At 41.4% G+C, this 18,133-nt stretch overlaps 1 protein-coding gene across 2 annotated transcripts; it reads right to left on the reverse strand.

Annotated features, from left to right (window-relative positions):
• Positions 1-324: 324 nt before the first annotated feature.
• On the reverse strand, positions 325-17,019 carry depdc7a (DEP domain containing 7, paralog a). Of its 2 annotated transcripts, none has more exons than XM_084060088.1 (9): positions 16,879-17,019; positions 8,375-8,819; positions 7,378-7,508; positions 6,506-6,698; positions 3,913-4,142; positions 3,150-3,292; positions 2,892-3,017; positions 2,338-2,416; positions 325-1,012 (listed from the first exon to the last, which is right to left on the reverse strand). In XM_084060088.1, exons 2-9 carry the CDS (start codon positions 8,803-8,805, stop codon positions 798-800), a joined length of 1,548 nt encoding a protein of 515 aa, XP_083916214.1. In that variant the 5' UTR covers positions 8,806-8,819; positions 16,879-17,019; the 3' UTR covers positions 325-797. The 2 variants fall into 2 exon arrangements, with proteins under 2 accessions (XP_083916214.1, XP_083916213.1); XM_084060087.1 differs by lacking the exon at positions 16,879-17,019 and adding an exon at positions 13,843-13,920.
• Positions 17,020-18,133: the final 1,114 nt, after the last annotated feature.

Raw genomic sequence — 18,133 nt, forward strand, 5'->3', positions numbered from 1 at the left:
TCTGCATAGTGCAGGCTATTTGTGTAGACTTGTACACTGTTTTATTGATGGTGCATTTGTATTGTTGTTTGTATTTCTTCCCTCTGTATTGCTGTATCCTATAATATATTTATTACTCTGTATCTGTAACTCTGTAACTCTAACTGCTGTGCTACGTCTTGGAAATTGAACTTGCCGTGGGATCAATAAAGGTCTGTCTGTCTGTCTGTCTGTCTGTCAAATGTTCAGACTTAAATTTCCGTTGTTCTTTTCTCCAGACGTTGTTATTGTCCTATGCATCATATTATGTATAAATAAGAAACCACATGGATACAGCAAGGGGCCGTCAGCCAATCCTGATATTTTATATTCCCAACACAAACCACAAACCCTGTTACACAACCACAAAGAATACATTCATTGAAACAGGATATGCAGAACTTCTGACCTTCTGCATACTGGCTGTGGACACAGGCTATTGTCAAGAAGCATTGCTCTGTGACACCACCAGAGCTTTCAAGAACACTTTCTGTTCGTATTTGTCCTCGGAACTGATCGAAGTATCCAATGACAGTCCACAGGTTCATGGGACAAGTACGTCCTTAAATATTAGATCATGACACATTTCTCTACACCTAAACAAATTCACATTTACGCAGACTTTCACATTAAAATCTTCATATTCATGTAATCTCTCTTTACACCATTAACATTTATACATCTTTACACCATTTACATATCTTTGTTCATCTTTTCTTTACACTATAATACATTTTATACAACATATTATTCAACATATACTGTACATATCCATTTAGTTAAATGTCAACACAAGGCAATTTACTCCCAAAATATTGTACATAGATCTCCGGGTGGCCTTTATAGAACTGTCCAAGCAGCCGGCTTTTCTCCTTTGAGGAGAGTTTAGGGTTCTCATGAATTGTCCGGAGTAAAGACCAAAGTTCTTCTTTAGTAGTTTTCTGTGCGTTTTCCACGTAGGTTTGACAATTTACTCTTTTGCAGTATGTCGTGCCTGAGTGAGAGGTAGGAAGAAAACAGTGAGGGTAACGTCTTTACATGTCGTTACAAAAATAAATGAAAAACAAATGTTCACTGAGTCAACTGAACATACATGTAAGTTAAAACAAAATGACACGTTGGTAGCACTTTGTTATAGTAATAGTTACCTTGCCATGATGTTACTCAAATAATTCTTTTGGCGATCAACAGTTATAGGCCTAATTTGTGCCTGATTAAATTTTCCGCCATTTCCTTTTCTTCAAAACACACTCTTTGTTACTACTCCTACAGATTTTGTCCAAAACTCACACAAATTGGTAAATCGTTCAGATCCCATTCCAATTGGCTATATTGGCCCAAATATGCAGGCCCTAGGTGGGCAACCCGGCCTGGCGAAGACCTGTGCTCTGAGGAGCACACTTTTCTAGTTTACATTTGTTTGGATGCTACAAGAGTGACTTTGAGTCCTGTTTTACCATGCAATGTAAATCAATGCGGAGAATATTTTGAACTATCTGTCACAGCCTCTGCCACAGTCTGTGCCACACCCATTCGCCCAGTGCCCTGATGGTTTATTGTTTTCACCTGTGTTCAGTGTGTTGCTCACCTCACCTGTTCCCATTCTCCCTAAGTGCCTAGTCTATATATAGAACTTGACGTATGCCTTTGTTTGCTGATTTGTCAGATTGCTCTACAGTGTCTTGTATGACTATTCCCTGTTGAAATGTGTACCTATTAAGTCCTAGGCTACACGTGTATGGATATCTTTCGTCTCCGTCTAAAACAATCCCTGTCCACATGACAAAGATCTCTGTCCACACGTAAATGCAGAAACGCATTGATCAGCAGCAGGCTTCAATTTCATATTAGATTTTAAATTTACATTTATTCTATATATGAGGGGCCAAATACATATATACATTTGTAATCACATTTTAAGTCACAATACTTCTACAATTGCTACACATTACTGCAAAACCTGTGATATTCAGTCATTTTGGGGATAAACAAGTCATTGAAGGATCAATTTAGGTCTGATAAAGATGTACCGTGCATGTTCAAATGCAAGTTGCATACACGTATGTAGCCTAGGCCTAAGTTTAAGTTTTCAAGTAAAGACTATTTAAGTTTATTCCTCGTTTCCTGATTCCTTGATTTCTGCATTTGGGTCCTTACCTGGTTTTGAGAGTCCTGACATTATACATTTCTAATCAACAGAGCAACTATTTGAAGATATCTTGACAATATTTGGTGTTACATTATGGCAAGTTAACTACACAACCAAAACATCTCCATCAAAGTGTAATTTTGCTCTAAAAAAGAAGAAAATCTACAAACCTGTTGCGATATGAGGATCTTTCCCCTTTACAATATTCCTTAGTTTGTTGCTGACTAACTTGTGCAATGACGCAGGAATCTGGCAAAAGAAAGGCAGAGTGTAAAGATGTAGTTTGCATCTATTTTGATTCCACCAACACCACAAGTGTGCATCCCCAAAACCATAGTGACACCACTAAACCATGCATCCATTTCAACAAATCACAAATGGAACAGTCTGTTTACTAACTGCAATCATTGCTGGAGTTAGAATCAGATAGTGTATCTATCAGAGATAGGGTTGCCTGGCTAGCGTACAGATATGCCATATTCTCTCAACCCACATTTTACTGTGGCAGCAGACACACACATATTGAACAATCTCCTTTATGAACTCCCATTACAAGTCATTTCCAATGTCTGAGAAGTACGCAAGCGTGCTTATAAACAGCCTGGGTAAATAGCGTTTTATCAACCCGGTGTCCTCGGGTCCTCCCACAGGAGTCATCTCTCACGTAGTTAGCTTGTAGTGCACATAAACACTGGCACGAGGGCAGAGTAAAAGGGGCCCTCACCTTGAACACATCACAGTGATTATCCAACATGAAGAGAACCATCAAGTCCACTTTCCCTTTGGCCAGCCTCCTGCTGTATACGATGGCACTGGAGAATGACCTCTTTACTGCCATCCTGTTTTCAACCTGAGAGACACATCTGGGATTAGCAAATGTCAAACACGTATGCATGCACACACACACACACACACACGCACACGCACGCGCACGCGCACGCGCACGCACACGCACACACACACACACACACACACAGCTCACCTCTTTGTGCAGTTTGACCTCTAGTGGTTTGGCAGCAACAGCCATGAACCTCAGGAGTCTGCGTAGCTCCTCCCTGCTGCGAGAGCCCTGTAGCTTCAGGCTCAGCTGCAAACCCTCCAGAGCCTGCTCTTGCTTCCCGTTCACTGACAACAAACACACAAAGCACCACGATGAACAATCTGGACTTTGGGGTTCTCAGCTTACTTACTGGGTGAATGGGAGTGATAAAAATTAACATGGGGATCTATGCTTTATTAAACACACTCTCTAGCTTTGAGTGCATTTTTACACTGTAGGTGGCTGTGAGTGTGTGTGTGTGTGTGTGTGTGTGTGTGTGTGTGTGTGTGTGTGTGTGTGTGTGTGTGTGTGTGTGTGTGTGTGTGTGTGTGTGTGTGTGTGTGTGTGTGTGTGTGTGTGTGAGTGCGCGTGCGTGCGTGTGTGCGTGCGTGCGTGCTTGAGCGAGCGAGCGAGCAAACCGCTGGACAAATCTGTGTCAAATGTCTAGCGCACGCTGCCAGCAGGCCAAGGAAGTAACTCTGCACATGTTTTAAATTATGTGCAATATTTAACTTTTTACAACTTAAATCTCATAATGGAAGTCAATGACGGTCTGATCGGGCTAAAACCCCCAATATGGATAATCAACGTCATAATACTGACGTCATGGTACTGAAATGAAGGTGCTATACCTTAGCATTGCGACTCACTAATTTGCCTCCAAGGTGATAAAACATCAGAAAGCTTTGACAGCTTTGACTCTTACCTAGGAGTTCAGAGATGCCAGAGTGGATGTCAAAGATGTGGTTGCTAAGCAGAGGAGGGTGATAATGTGTGTGTCCATAGTGCCGAGAAAGGATCCCGTAGAGCATCCTCTTGCACTCCGCCTGATCTTCAGCACAACGAGCCAACCCTCTGCTGACCTCCACCACCAGCTCATCAGGCAGGAACTCCAAACAGTCCACCCCCGCTGACATCCACTCATCAGCCTTGTAGCTGTCAAAGGAAAGGGGGTCATATTCTTTAACATTTTTGTTTAAATATTTAATTAATTTCAGTGACATTGCTATGCTGACATCAAAACAAGAAACAAAAACAAACTAACAAAAACAAAATAAAAATGAATAAGTGTGCTGGTTGGAACTGGTTGGAAAGTTGGAACTGCAGTTATTCCTGTACAGATTGCTGAGACCGTTTTTTTTGGCCAGGCCTTTGCTGAACCCCGGGGCTTGGTTCCCCAGGCTGCAGCCCCTAAAGCCGGGCCTGATCTCTTTAGGATATTCAGAGGTTGATTTGTTATTTTTGTTTGTGTACAGTATATTATTTACTTGTTTATGTAAAATATGAATATTTTATTATTTCATTACAGTTTTTCAGTTTTTACACGGGTAAACCAAATCTGTGTTAAACAGCAGTATTGGAGTGTGGTATTCTGCACCAGAAGAAGACCATTTAGGTGTAGTTACAAGCCCTGAGGGAGATGGGAGTTATCATTTTAATCAGAGTCTAACCTACTCCACTGGTTCACTTGTTCAGAGAGACACTTAAACTGACCATACTTATCTAATAAACACAGAGACGCCAAAGGGTAAAAAGACAGAAACCATAACACCGCAAATAAGAAAGATTCTTGCATGCAGCCACAGACACACACAGACACACTCACGCACCACACACACATAGCAAGGCCAAACAACACCAGCTCTGTTATGTAACACCTAGGACATTGGTGGACATGTGGGTGCGAGGGAACAGACTGGATGAATGAAGAGAGGAGATTCCTTAAAGGTTTTTGTTGAGAGGAGATACGGAACACGAACAATGAATCATTCCATTCTAGCGTTGTTCAACCCGATGCAAAGCAGAGAGCCAACAACCCACTTAGCTGTGATATAATCACAACCTATCACAGCCTGGAGTGAGTACTTTTGTAAAATGGCAAATATGGCAACATGGAAAATTATAGACAAAAGGTTTTTAATAACAATTGTTGCAAGAATAATTAATAGTAGGCCCTTCTGGCTAACTGTACAAACAAGGCAGTTGCTATACAACATTTACATTTTGTCAATCTCATCTTTGCTCTGTCTGTTGTACTTTTTCAGGTGGATATTTTCATGCATTTGTCCTTTTGTCAAGGACCCCCCAAGTCAATATGTATTTGGCCCACGGATCCCCATCTGAAAATATTTTGTTACAGGGAACCCATTCAAGATTTGCAATGCTTCAAAAGTATTCCACATTTTTTTCAAGATTTTTTTAAAATAGTAGATTTGCAAGCAAAGTTGTGAGCTTGCAAATCGGCTATTTTCAAATAGTTGATGTATAGGGTTAAAGTGGTCAAACTGATACTGATGTAATAACTCATTTTGCTGGGGACCCCCTGGAACCTCCTCAAGGACCCCTTGGGGTCCCCAAACCCCACTTTAAGAGCCACTGCTCAATCCACGCTTCCATAGTTAGGCCTCCAGGGAGGTCAAATTTAACCTTAAATGTTGTAATTTTGTCATTGATTACTGTTTCTTTTTTTCTTTTCTTTTCTCTTGGCTGTAATTTTTGTGGTATTAATACCGTTTCTCAGGGAAATATATTGCACTAAAATGTCCTTGCATTTTGGTTGATTATTGGTTGATATGAGTATCTGTTTTCCTTTGATATTGTGTACTAGTGTCTGTGGTGTCTTGTTGTTTGTTATATGTTGGTATGTGTGTGTGTCTTGAAAAATTAAATAAAAGCATTTGAATAATAATAATTGATTACTGTTTCTATTTGAGACATTTGTACGGTTTGTAGCCCTAACAGGTTTTTACGGCGTGGCTCTGCAGGAGGAAAGCTGTCAATAAGAGTCTGGAGCTAATCTCGCAAACTTAAAGACCAATCAACAACGCCAAATTTCTTGTGCCACTCATTTTCTTTTCACATTGGGCTGAAGCCTTACCAAATTTGGAGACATATGTCATAGATATGTCATTAATCTCTCAAGACAGATTCTGCTAACATAGCAGAATCTGTCAGCACCACTGCCCTAAACATGTAGTGTTATTGATAGTAGGCCCGGAAGGAAGTGGACTAAGAAAGAGGAGGAGTTCCTGAGTCTACACAAAAAAGGGAGGTTGTGCCCCCAGAGGCAAAAACTAAGGATAAAAAATATGTTTTCCCTTTTTTTTTTACGGAATGGGTTGATATGTCATAGACAAATGACATCATAGATTGCTGACGTGACGTCACAGGCAGGCCATTTGAAGCAGAGATCAACAATTCTTAGCCTCAGAGTGATATGGAACTGTATAAAGGAATTAGACTTCATTAGACTGCTGCTTGTTTCATCAGAAGCATTGGAAAAAATCTTTTATACATACTGTGCTTCGCTGAAGGCCTTGAGAACCTCTCTGTCCAGGTAGCTTGATGTGTAGAGCAGGGCTGGATCGCTGTCCATGTCACGCTGAGGAGGCCTGGACCTCTCCTTGCCCTCCAACAAGCTCTCCAACAGGGGCAGCTCTATCAGCTGCAGCAACCTGAACACCGCCTGCTGCCTCCACACCTCATCTACCACTGAGAAAAATATAGAGAATGAATGAACAAGCATGCACATGCGCACATGCACACACACGCACACACACGCACACGCACACACGCGCGCACACACACACACACACACACACACACACACACACACACACACACACACACACACACACACACACACACACACACACACACACACACACACACACACACACACACACACACACACACACACAATCAAAAAACATACAATATCCATCTAACCTATGTGAGTTGTCCTGACCTGAAATGAGCAACGCAAGTTCAGACAGGAAAATGTACCTGAAGCTGATTGGACCACTCAATAGAGCACACATTTAAAAGCAGACCAATCATCTTCTCTACACCCTTGTGTGAAGCATTTAAATGTTGTACTCAAAGTACAGTTACAGCAGCCCCTCAGGCTGCTCTCCTGCTGCTGTGCCGTTGACAGGAGTCACACACACACACACACACACACACACACACACACACACACACACACACACACACACACACACACACACACACACACACACACACACACACACACACGCGCGCGCGACACTAATGTGCTTACATGATATGAAAGGCTAAATCTAGTATGATCTTTATATTAGCGCAGTGACTGCAGTCACATGACAACACAGCTTATTCCAACTCTATCTGTCTTCACTAAGACACTTACACTCTTGTGAAAGGCCAAGGTTGATCATCTGAGGGGTGATGGTTGAGTTCAGGTTGAGGTTTCCAAGAACATCCTCAAGTGATTTGTCTGATTTCACCGGTGAGTGGGTGGAGTAACTCAGGTCCTCTTGTCTGGAGAGTCCCAAATGACAGCAATCAGTAAAAAAATAAATAATCATACATATTATTGGAACACATTTAATATTGAGCTGCTAATGTTTCTTAGCACAACTAATTGCCTGTGATTAATTGATAGAATTGAATAGAAAAATTAACTGGAGCCTTTCTCGTTGCCTTTTTGACTTTGTTCCATTCACATCAACAAAGCTAAAGACATTAAGGTTTACAGAACAACAACTCGCCAATTTCCAGCTTTGACCAGACAAATTCAGTTATATACGAAGAATGAAGTTCTGTTCAAGTTCTATAATTTCCATGTTACAGCACATGAGTCTCATTTTAAGCTGTCACTCTCAGCACTTCACATCACAAGGGTGAGAACAGGGGACGTCGAGGCCATGTGAAAGCACTGCCTGGACCAGACCTCCTGACTGTCTTAAGTTTATTGCTTGCTCTATAAATTAAAAAAAATCATTATATTAAATGTTTTGACATTAAAATGAACTGGAGCCCTTTTCTTTGTCTTTCTATCTGCCTCCGCCTTTCTTTAGTTCTCTTCTTAACACCTGACCTTTCAACAAGAAACACAATTCATGAGACAGATGTTTTATAATGAAGAGTGGGGATTTATATCCGGGATGATCAAGTGGTTATTTGTAACCATGAGAACTTAATCAGAGATGTAACTGAATAATGAGCATCTAGTGTTTCGAGTCGGGTTCACTGCACTTCAGAGAGCCATTAATTTAGACGTTCAAGTCCAATCTAAAGCCCTGTGGGATTTGGGATCAACTCTTTAATCTGCTATTGGGAGGGAAGGAGACCAAAGCTAAACAAATACAATCTGAAACTGTTATGCCTTGAGGTGAGGTCTGTACCGTTTACTATGGTCATTGTCGTTCCTCTGTATGCTCGAGTCATAGCCACTCTCGATGGACGTGGAGTTGACGTTTGTCAGTAAGCAGGGGTTGGCCACCGGGGTCAGGAACCTGTACAGACTGAAACTGCTGTCCTCAAATGCGAGTCGCCTCTTCTCTTTGCCAAACACCTTGGTGCCCACCGCCTCGATCACCCGCGAGTCCATCAGGGCCTGACAAAGGCGGACGGCCTTGTAGCGGGGCACCTCCTCGTCGCCACAGAAGCGGCTCTGGATGACATGTGCCAACACCACGTCCACAGCCTCTGAACCCAGGAAGCAGTCATGGTAAACCTTGAGGTTGTGACGTCGCCGCTTGACCTCCACACAAGACTGGAGGTTGGAGATGATGCTCCCCCAGATAAAGGTGGCTCGGAATGGCTTCCCAGCCATGTCCTGACCCTGATCTAAAGGGATAGGGAGGGGTGGGATGGATAAATAAAACCGCATGGTGGGAGTGAGAGGAGAGTAATCGTGGGAAATACTTTAACTAGCCAACAGAATGTAGAGGCATATTTGCCTCAGAATGATCTGAGAACACCATGAACTCTGTAAAACTTTAATTTAGTTAGCAAACATATCAAATGGTTTGATCAGTGCTATGGTTATGAAGCCAGCCTTGCCAGCATTTAGATGCATGTGAGCTGCAAATGCTCAATTCCTACAACTCACGTATTAGTATAACTTTGTATTACAAGTTACGATCACAATGTTTACCAAATACCATGTTCCTCAAAAATAAAGAATCATGAAAGTTTATTTGTCACTACTCAATACAAGTAGAAGCAGCAAAATGCTAAATTGTGTGAGGTCCGCAAAATACTGTGTAATGTCAACATAACAACATAACAACAATAGCGATAATAAAGCTAAGAATGAAGCTATGAAAAATCCATGGAAAATAAGGATAATATCACCAATAGCAACATCAGCATAACAATGCCATGTTTCACATTCTCTTCTGTTGTTGTTGTTGAAGTTTACCGAATCCACTTTTCTGTAAACACTGTGACTTTACTAATACAAAGTTGAGCTCATCAATTCAGTTGTAGGAAGGAATTGAGCATTTGTAGGTCACATGAATAAATGCTGGCAACTGGTTTCATAACCATACCACTGATCAGAGCACTTGTTTGCTAATTAAATTAAAGTTGTACAGAGTTCAGGTCAATGACAATGTTACATAATGTGCTCCTATGCAGTATAAAACAGTAAATATACAGTATTAACATAGTGTCCACCTAAACATTGTTATCCTCAGCACACAAAGGGCTGCACAATTAATCGAAAGTCATCAGAAATCATGATTTGAGGTTTCTCGGTTATATAATTGTGAAATTAATAAAAACATCTCATTTTGTCAGCTATTGGACCTTGCCCTCGTCTCCTTATTACACAAGGATTAATATGTATAGCCCTTCTTCTATCTAGCTCACAGAGGAGCAATAAAATCACAGATATGTTAGACATATTTGACCAAAGATATTGACACGGAAAAGCACAATCAGCAACAAAGACATTAAATTATAAAATCATATTGTGTCTCTCAACTTGAGAAATGGTGATATAATGTGTTAATGTTTGAATAGCACATAATGTTGGTTCACCATGGTTTAAGTACAGGGTCTATGGTCTGGTGACTATCATAGCAGAAACTAAGCAGAATCTTGACACACACGATTGCACATGCACAAGGAAACAGATCATCCAAAAATGCAGCCTCCGTCCAACGCTTGCACAATGATCATATTGTAAGCATCCTCTCGTGAGAGACATCTCAATATGTTCCGTCCCATTGTACTTTTAACTGGGTGGTCGTACACGTAACACACATACGTACACTCATACACCCACAGCTACACTACACACTCACACACACACACACACACACACACACACACACACACACACACACACACACACACACACACACACACACAGACACACCAGCGTCATTGAAGTTAATTAATGACAATATATCAAAATGCACATGCAGACACAATTATTCACAGTCATGTTCACCACACCACAACACATCTAATGTCGCCATCTGGGTCTGATTTGACTTAAGGATTTATAAAACTTGATGCTACCCCCCCACCCACACAGACAAAAGCAAGGAGAAGAGTCAAGAATAGGGGTGGGGGTGTTAGGGTAGCATTGGGGAAAAGTTCTTGCCTCACCGCCGTGGAGACTTACCCTCCACGGTGCATCCGGCTTGGCCTCCAATGAACACAACTGGTTGTTCACGGGCGGGAAGCCGGGCTAGGAGGATGTTCTCTGTTACTGCCCAAATGACACCTACAGGTTGGTTGGGATGACTGCTGAGCAGGGAGAGGAACTGGGGGGGTGTGATATGTATAGCATGTCCCGCCGCATGTGTTATGTCCTACCAGAGAAACTTCTCGCTGTCAGGTGAAAAGAAGCGGTCGATGACTTCATGAATATCAGAGAGAGACACATGCTCAACTACAAGCTCCCACACGACTGACTATGGGCGTTAGCAGGGAAGGATTTAACACAACTACACAAGTGTAAAGTAAATTGGGAATTGCCATACTTACTATACTGGCGGGAAAAAAGAATAAGGGGAGGAACTGCAGCACCACTGCTAACATGTCAATGACACTGACGTATGTGTGTGTGAGAGTGTGTGTGTGTGTGTGTGTGAGTGTGTGTGTGTGTGTGTGTGTGTGTGTGTGTGTGTGTGTGTGTGTGTGTGTGTGTGTGTGTGTGTGTGTGTGTGTGTGTGTGTGTGTGTGTGTGTGTGTGTGTGTGTGTGTGTGTGTGTGTGTGTGTGTGTGTGTGTGTGTGTGTGTGTGTGTGTGTGTGTGTCTATTGTGGCTTTTATGCTGCGTCCCCAAGTGGGAACCATTTGAAAGTCTGGTAAGCAAATGTTTGGGTATAGGTTCGAGGAGGAGGAGTTGAGAGACTCACAACAGGGACAGGAGCCATAAATCAGGTCTTAAAAACACTGGCATTCGGAATCCCCAAAGGATGACAACAACACACTCTACGACTGTTATTAACCCTTTTGTAAAAGAAACACACACACACACACACACACACACACACACACACACACACACACACACACACACACACACACACACACACACACACACACGTGGACAGCAGAGCACGCTGCAGAACAGATGTTACCCTCTCATTCTAATTTCCTTATTCAGAGGCTGCACACGACAACGGGTACAGATGAAAACATGTAGTGGACATTTATCTTGAGGAAATGCCCTTTGATTACAATCATTTACATCAAACTGGCTATTTCCTTCCGGGAGAAGAGACTGTACCCAAATAAATCCCAATTTGCATATCAACAACTGGGTTGGTGCTATAACAACCTGTCATGGCTGATAGGATGATGATGTAAGCTTTGTTGAATTACTTAAATGTAGTCTACTGAGTGATTGGCCATTTGTCAAGACACAACCACTATGAGAATGATTTCTCATGTCATATCATATGTCCCATGTCAGGGGGGCCTTGGATATGATCAATCAGATAACTGAAAACAACTCATACATACAAGGGACTAGTCGCCATGGCACAGGTTGGATAGCCTGGTAAACCCCTCCCTCCGGATATCTCATTTCTGAGATTTCCGGAAGGGGTTTACCAGGCTACGGGTTGGATGGATCCTAACAGCCCCCTCTGCCATGGGAACCTTGCTATCCACTCCTGTCACCTCGTGTTGCCTCCACCAACAGAGATTTGAGCCCCAGTTTGCATAGCTGTCTGCTCGCTCTGCCGCCAGTCTCTCTCCCAGTGATGCAAAGTAACTAAGTACATTTACTCAAGTACTGTACTGTACAATTTTGAGGTATTTTTTACTTTACTGGAGTATTTATCTGTATCTGAATTATCTGTACTTTTACTTCTACTCCCCTACATCTCAGAGGCAAATATTATACTTTTACTCCACTACAATTATTTGAAAACTATAGTTACAACTAGTTACTTTGATTATTATTACAAAACATACATTAACCACCTCAGCCCACTTTACACTTTGGCTATTTGAAAATAGACGATCTACAAGCTCACAACGCGTCGTGGGGCGACGCGTTGTGAGCTTGTAGATCTGCTACTTTCAAAAGATGTTTATAAATGTTATACACATGTTAACTTGTGAAACTCATTCTGCATAATGAGTACTTTTACTTCCGGTACTTTGAGTATATTTTGATGCCAATACTTTTGTACTTTTACTCAAGTCAATTTTGATCACCAGACTTTTACTTGAAACAGTGTTTCTACATTGCAGTATTGATACTTTTAGTTAAGTGAGATATGTGAGTACTTTTTACACCACTGGTCTATACTGTGTGTCTCCCAGGCAGCAGCAGCAGCAGCAGCAGCAGCCTGGGACTCCCATCACGTTCCCAGGCTGACTATCAGCTCAGATGGGATCTCCTCTCATCAGAACACTGAGTGTTTGCACACAGTGATGATGGTAAATAATCGCAGAGGGAGCAACGCTGTCATCACATTCACAGCAGTTTATCCTCCTAATTATTGTGAAGATACACAAGTGATCACCACTTGTGTATGCTACTACTACTCCGTGGTGTAAAGTAACTAAGTACAAGTACTGCACTTAAGTACAATTTTGAGGTATTTTCTTTTACTTTATTCAGTATTTATAATTTTCAATACTTTTGCTTCTACTTCACTACATCTCGGAGGAAAATGTTGTGCTTTTAAGCCACTACAATATTATACCTTAATGTAACTTAGACTTTATAGTTACTTTGCAGATTATTACAAAACACACTAACTAACCACTTCAGACATATATTTCGGCCATTTGAAAATAGTCGATCTACAAGCTCACATTGATACACACTTACTTTAAGTATATTTTGATGCCAATACTTTTGTACTTTTACTCAATTTTGAATACAGGACTTCTACTTTTAACAGAGTATAGATCTACATTGCAGTATTGATACTTTTACTTAGTAAAACATGTGAGTAGCCTACTTCTTTCATCACTATATTATAACGGGCAAGTGGTGCAACAGGACTAGGGATAATACGTTTTTATAGAAAGCACGTGAATTATTAGTTTTTCGTTCCTTTTCTTTTTCTCCTCTTTTCTATGCTATTCCCCTGAGGCCAGAGTCAGGTGTCAGGCTCAGACTAGTTAAATAGCCTGTAGCCTAAACCGACACAACACGAAAACTAGTTTGTTTGGCTATTGGTGTGTTTGAATGAATGCAAACATATTTGTGTATTAAAAAAAACACAGCACTGACAATGTGTGCAGTCACACCTTTCTTATAGCCTATCAAACGGTTATATGCCTTTTGCATCATTATTCTGCAAAAACTACATAATTATAATTATATATGCACAGCTAATCAGTTATTGCAATAAGAAGTGCTATTAAAAAAGACTCGGTATTACCTGGTGGTCGGTGCATATAACGTTCCCCCGTGCGCTTCACAGTGTGTATTAAAGCCTGCCATGCAGCTCTGGCCGTCGATAAAGTCTCGTCCCTGTTGTAACGTGAGTGAGTGACGCACGCTCTAGTAACAGCTTCTAACCCGAAACCGTTCCCTCCTCCTCCCACCCCAGACCAGTACATTATTCATGTCCAGTTACACCAATGACACCTCTCTGCGTGGTGCTCATTAACATGATAATGAAGCTCCCTTTAGTCAAAATACCCCTCACCCCTCCCCTCTCTCTTTCCCCTTTCTGCAAGGCAGTGCACGCACGCACGCAGATGCACGCACGCATGCACGCAGGCACACACACACACACACACACACACACACACACACACACACACACACACACACACACACACACACACACACACACACACACACGTGCGTGTGCGTGTGCGTGTGCGTGTGCGTGTGCGTGTGCGTGTGCGTGTGCGTGTGCGTGTGTGTGTGTGTGTGTGTGCACATTGCACACACACTTGCATGGATATGCCATTGAGTTATTTACAACTACACAATTGTATACATTTATTTGATATGATATGTTACCATGTTTATACTCCTAATACAATTAAATAATTAAAAGGCAATTGGAATATATTGTGGAAATAGCTTTCATTCTCCAATTGCATGTATGCTGATACTTTGCTGTTCATTAACATCCATTAGTTGATACAGCCAAACAGTGGAAACTGTTGGCTATCACCCAACTCTACAGGCTAGTAGGTAAGATCAGTTCAGAGAAGAGAAGAGAAGAGAAGAGAAGAGAAGAGAAGAGAAGAGAAGAGAAGAGAAGAGAAGAGAAGAGAAGAGAAGAGAAGAGAAGAGAAGAGAAGAGAAGAGAAGATTTATTGCAAAAAGGAAAAATTGTGACAAATATCGAGTGGTCTGTCTCTCAAACAGGAGGTCAGGTGTGACACGCTTCACTTCTTACATTAAATACCTTACCAAGGAGGCTCAGGTGTCAAAGCAGCCATTTTGCTTTTCCATGAGAAACCTCTTTAGAATTACCTACTGTACACAGCCATTGTAAATTGAAATGGGCCGTAAGGACTGGAACAAATCTCAAACTGGGCCAAACTGCTGAGGACTTGAACTGAATAGCCTTCCTTCCTACTTTGAACTTTGAAGTGGAAAGTAAGGTGACACTGTAAACACGAGATGTGCAGGTGTCACAATGTTGGTCACTGGCTCACGACGTTGAAAGGATGACTTTGCACGGTATTGTCTGTTTTGAGACAAAAGCATGGTGCAACAGCTGAAGAAGGCACTCATGACAAACCAGTTTGACCACTGTCCTAAAAAATATGAATGCATAAAGATGCTTTGTCAGTGGAGACAGAAGGTAAGAGAATGAGGAAAAGAAGAGAGAGAGCTGCTTCCAGCATAAAAAATGTCCTTGATCTGCAAAAGGTTTAGCCATTAAGACCTACTAGGAGGACATGGCTAAACCAGCAATTCTGGATCAGAGCCCACTTGAAAATCTTGAAAGCGTATACTGACCCACCCATCTGAACAGCCACGTAATTGGCCCCACCCATTACGTCTGATGGGTGGGCCGCGTGCATTTTCAGAGCTTGTTTATTTACTTTATTTTTTTCAGAACACAATCCATCGATTGTGTTCTGACTTGGATCAATGGAACCAATGTAGTGTACACAGTCCTTTAAGTTGCTACAGTGCCCATGTATCTGTCAAAGTACTCTCACTAGAATGAGAGACGCCCACAGGCACAACACTAGAGGTAGCCCCACTGATCTTGTACCCCCCAAATTTGGCACAAAATTCATGGGGATGAATGCATTCTACTATTCTGTCACCAAAAAGTGGAATGCTCTACCAGCAGCCATCAAATGGTGTGACTCCCTATCATCATTCAAAACTACCATAAAAGACCACCTGTCCACAATTTACAACAGGACCTAAATAAGTCTTGCCACCACAGAGTACCCTAGTCCTACTGTATGTAATTGAATACATAGGACCACAATATGTCATCAATGCTTTTTTGTGGTATCCTTTTAGCATAGCCGGCATAATTGTACTTGCAACATGGCTTTTAGTTACATTTTTACATTAACCTTTTTTATATTAATGTTATAGTATCAATACAACCTTGGTGTTTTGCCAATTATTTGGGGTCCCTCTTACAAAATCCTGGCCCACACGTTTTGGGCTTTGCTGGTTTATTGCTGGTTTAGCCATTAAGACCTACTAGGATGATATAAAAATAGCCAACACCATTTGGAGAAGTGGGCTTGTGACAGGAAGGTCATCAGTTCAAATGATCAGACTCCCTGGGAAAGGAAAGTAAATAAGTAACACTTTTCCCACTAATAAAAAAACGTCCATTAAGCTTTCCTCAAGGAATCGAACCACTGACTGCTCGAGTGGACATAAGTAGAAAGGTTAAGACATTAGTAATAAGACATTAGTAAAGACTGGTGTTATATTTAGACTAATCTGAGTTCCCATATGTAGACCTACTGGGCAGCATGCAGGTGTGAATGTACTGTAACTTTAATGTGAAACAGGGTAGTGTTGAAAAAGAGCATGTGTGTGCGTAGCAAAACCCTGCCTTGAATAAATACAGACAGTGAATGATACTACAGGCGTATGAAAGCATACAAAATATAATCTAAAGCTCTCTGGGGATGGAAAAAACATAAAAAGCTATTTGACTTCTTGTAAATAGTATGACCAAATGTTACATGTTATGATAAATAAATCTGAGCTATAATGTATAAAGTTGCAATCATTTCCCTCTGCTTGGTCTTCTGTCACTAACATCCCATTCCGCCAGAATAGCAAAAATAAATAAATAGGGATGACAGGGATTAAGTAAAAAATAGGGATTATGTGAAATGTTTTGGTCACATGTCACAAATTGACCGAAGGCCGATACACACCTTACGTATCTTAGTAACAGGTGCGTATAGAATATGAAAATCCAAATGCCATCCAATGCCTTAATATAAACTTGTGGACTTACCTTTTGTTAATGGCGTATTCAATTCTGTGCGTGGTTTATATTCCAAAATATACAAGCCCAAAGATGGAAGATAACCCCATCATATCTGAGTTAGCTCTGTGTTTTAGTCAGCGAAGCAGCATGAGTATCATTCAGAGGGTGCCAGAACTGGTTCTACCACTCTGAGTGAATGCATTGCTGTCAGATATGTGGGTATTTTGTAAACCAGTCACAGAGGCTATGAAGAGAGAGAGAGAGAGAGAGAGAGAGAGAGAGAGAGAGAGAGAGAGAGAGAGAGAGAGAGAGAGAGAGAGAGAGAGAGAGAATTTCTAACATTACTCATACTCAGTCAATCACAATCACAATCAGATTAGCTGGCAAGGTCAAATCTATGTTTGCTCTCTTCATTTCTGTCCCAGGAAAGCCACGTTTATTTCCTGTACACTCTCCTTCAAACGTACGTATCAGTTATGCAGTGTTAAGGGAAAATAGCTGAAGAATAGCCATGAGCAAAGATAAGATGATGACAAATATTATTTAGAATTGTCCCAGGGTGACAGACAATATTACAGAATTACAGACTTACCACCAATCCTACCCTTGATGCAGAGTGCCAAGCAGGGAGGCACTGGGTACCATTTTTATAATCTTTGGTATGACCCGGCCAGGGATTTAACCCCAACATGACCTCAATCTCAGGGCGGACACTCTAACCACAAGACCACTGAGCTGGTTAGAAGGAAATATATGAAGACACCTTCATATAAATTTAAGAATGTAAAATTCATGACTCCGACTGGCAACTGTTCAGGAGGGAGCAGAACAGGGAGGGATAGTGATAGGGTGTTCCTCCACATGCATTACATTCTCCCACTGAAACTCCATGGGAGATAACAAACGTCTGGCAACTTCAGATGTGTATTGGAGTAGACACATGCTCATCTCACACTCCCTCATGGCCAGTTGAGGGGGTTGGTAGGGATAGACTGTATAGGTTGAGAGGGTGGATGTAGGGTTTGTTTTGTTTATTGTTTTGTTATGTCTGTGTGTTTGTTGTTTTAAGAATAGAATAAGAATATTCCCTGAGAGGCTGAGAGAGAGTGACAGACAATGTATAGGGTAACTCATTTTAGTTTGAACCCCAGCATCCATATTCTGGGGGGAACGCTAGCCAAATAATAGCAGAGCTTAGAGAGGTTATTTTTCGCAAAGAGATTTGGCGTGTGGAGGGAAAAAAGCTGTCCAAGAATGTTTTATAAAGATATTTCTGAGGGTT

Source organism: Gymnoscopelus microlampas (genome assembly GCF_963454915.1).
Source record: "Gymnoscopelus microlampas genome assembly, chromosome: 1".
NCBI classification, from domain to species: Eukaryota; Metazoa; Chordata; class Actinopteri; order Myctophiformes; family Myctophidae; genus Gymnoscopelus; species Gymnoscopelus microlampas.

Excerpts from the sequence above, each read along its gene's own strand:
- depdc7a (XM_084060087.1), bottom strand. Across the intron at positions 4,143-6,505 it reads AAGGCCTTCAGCGAAGCACA|CTACAAGGCTGATGAGTGGA; the intron begins GTATGTATAAAA and ends TTCCTTTGACAG. Across the intron at positions 3,293-3,912 it reads TGGCATCTCTGAACTCCTAG|TGAACGGGAAGCAAGAGCAG; the intron begins GTAAGAGTCAAA and ends GTTTGTTGTCAG.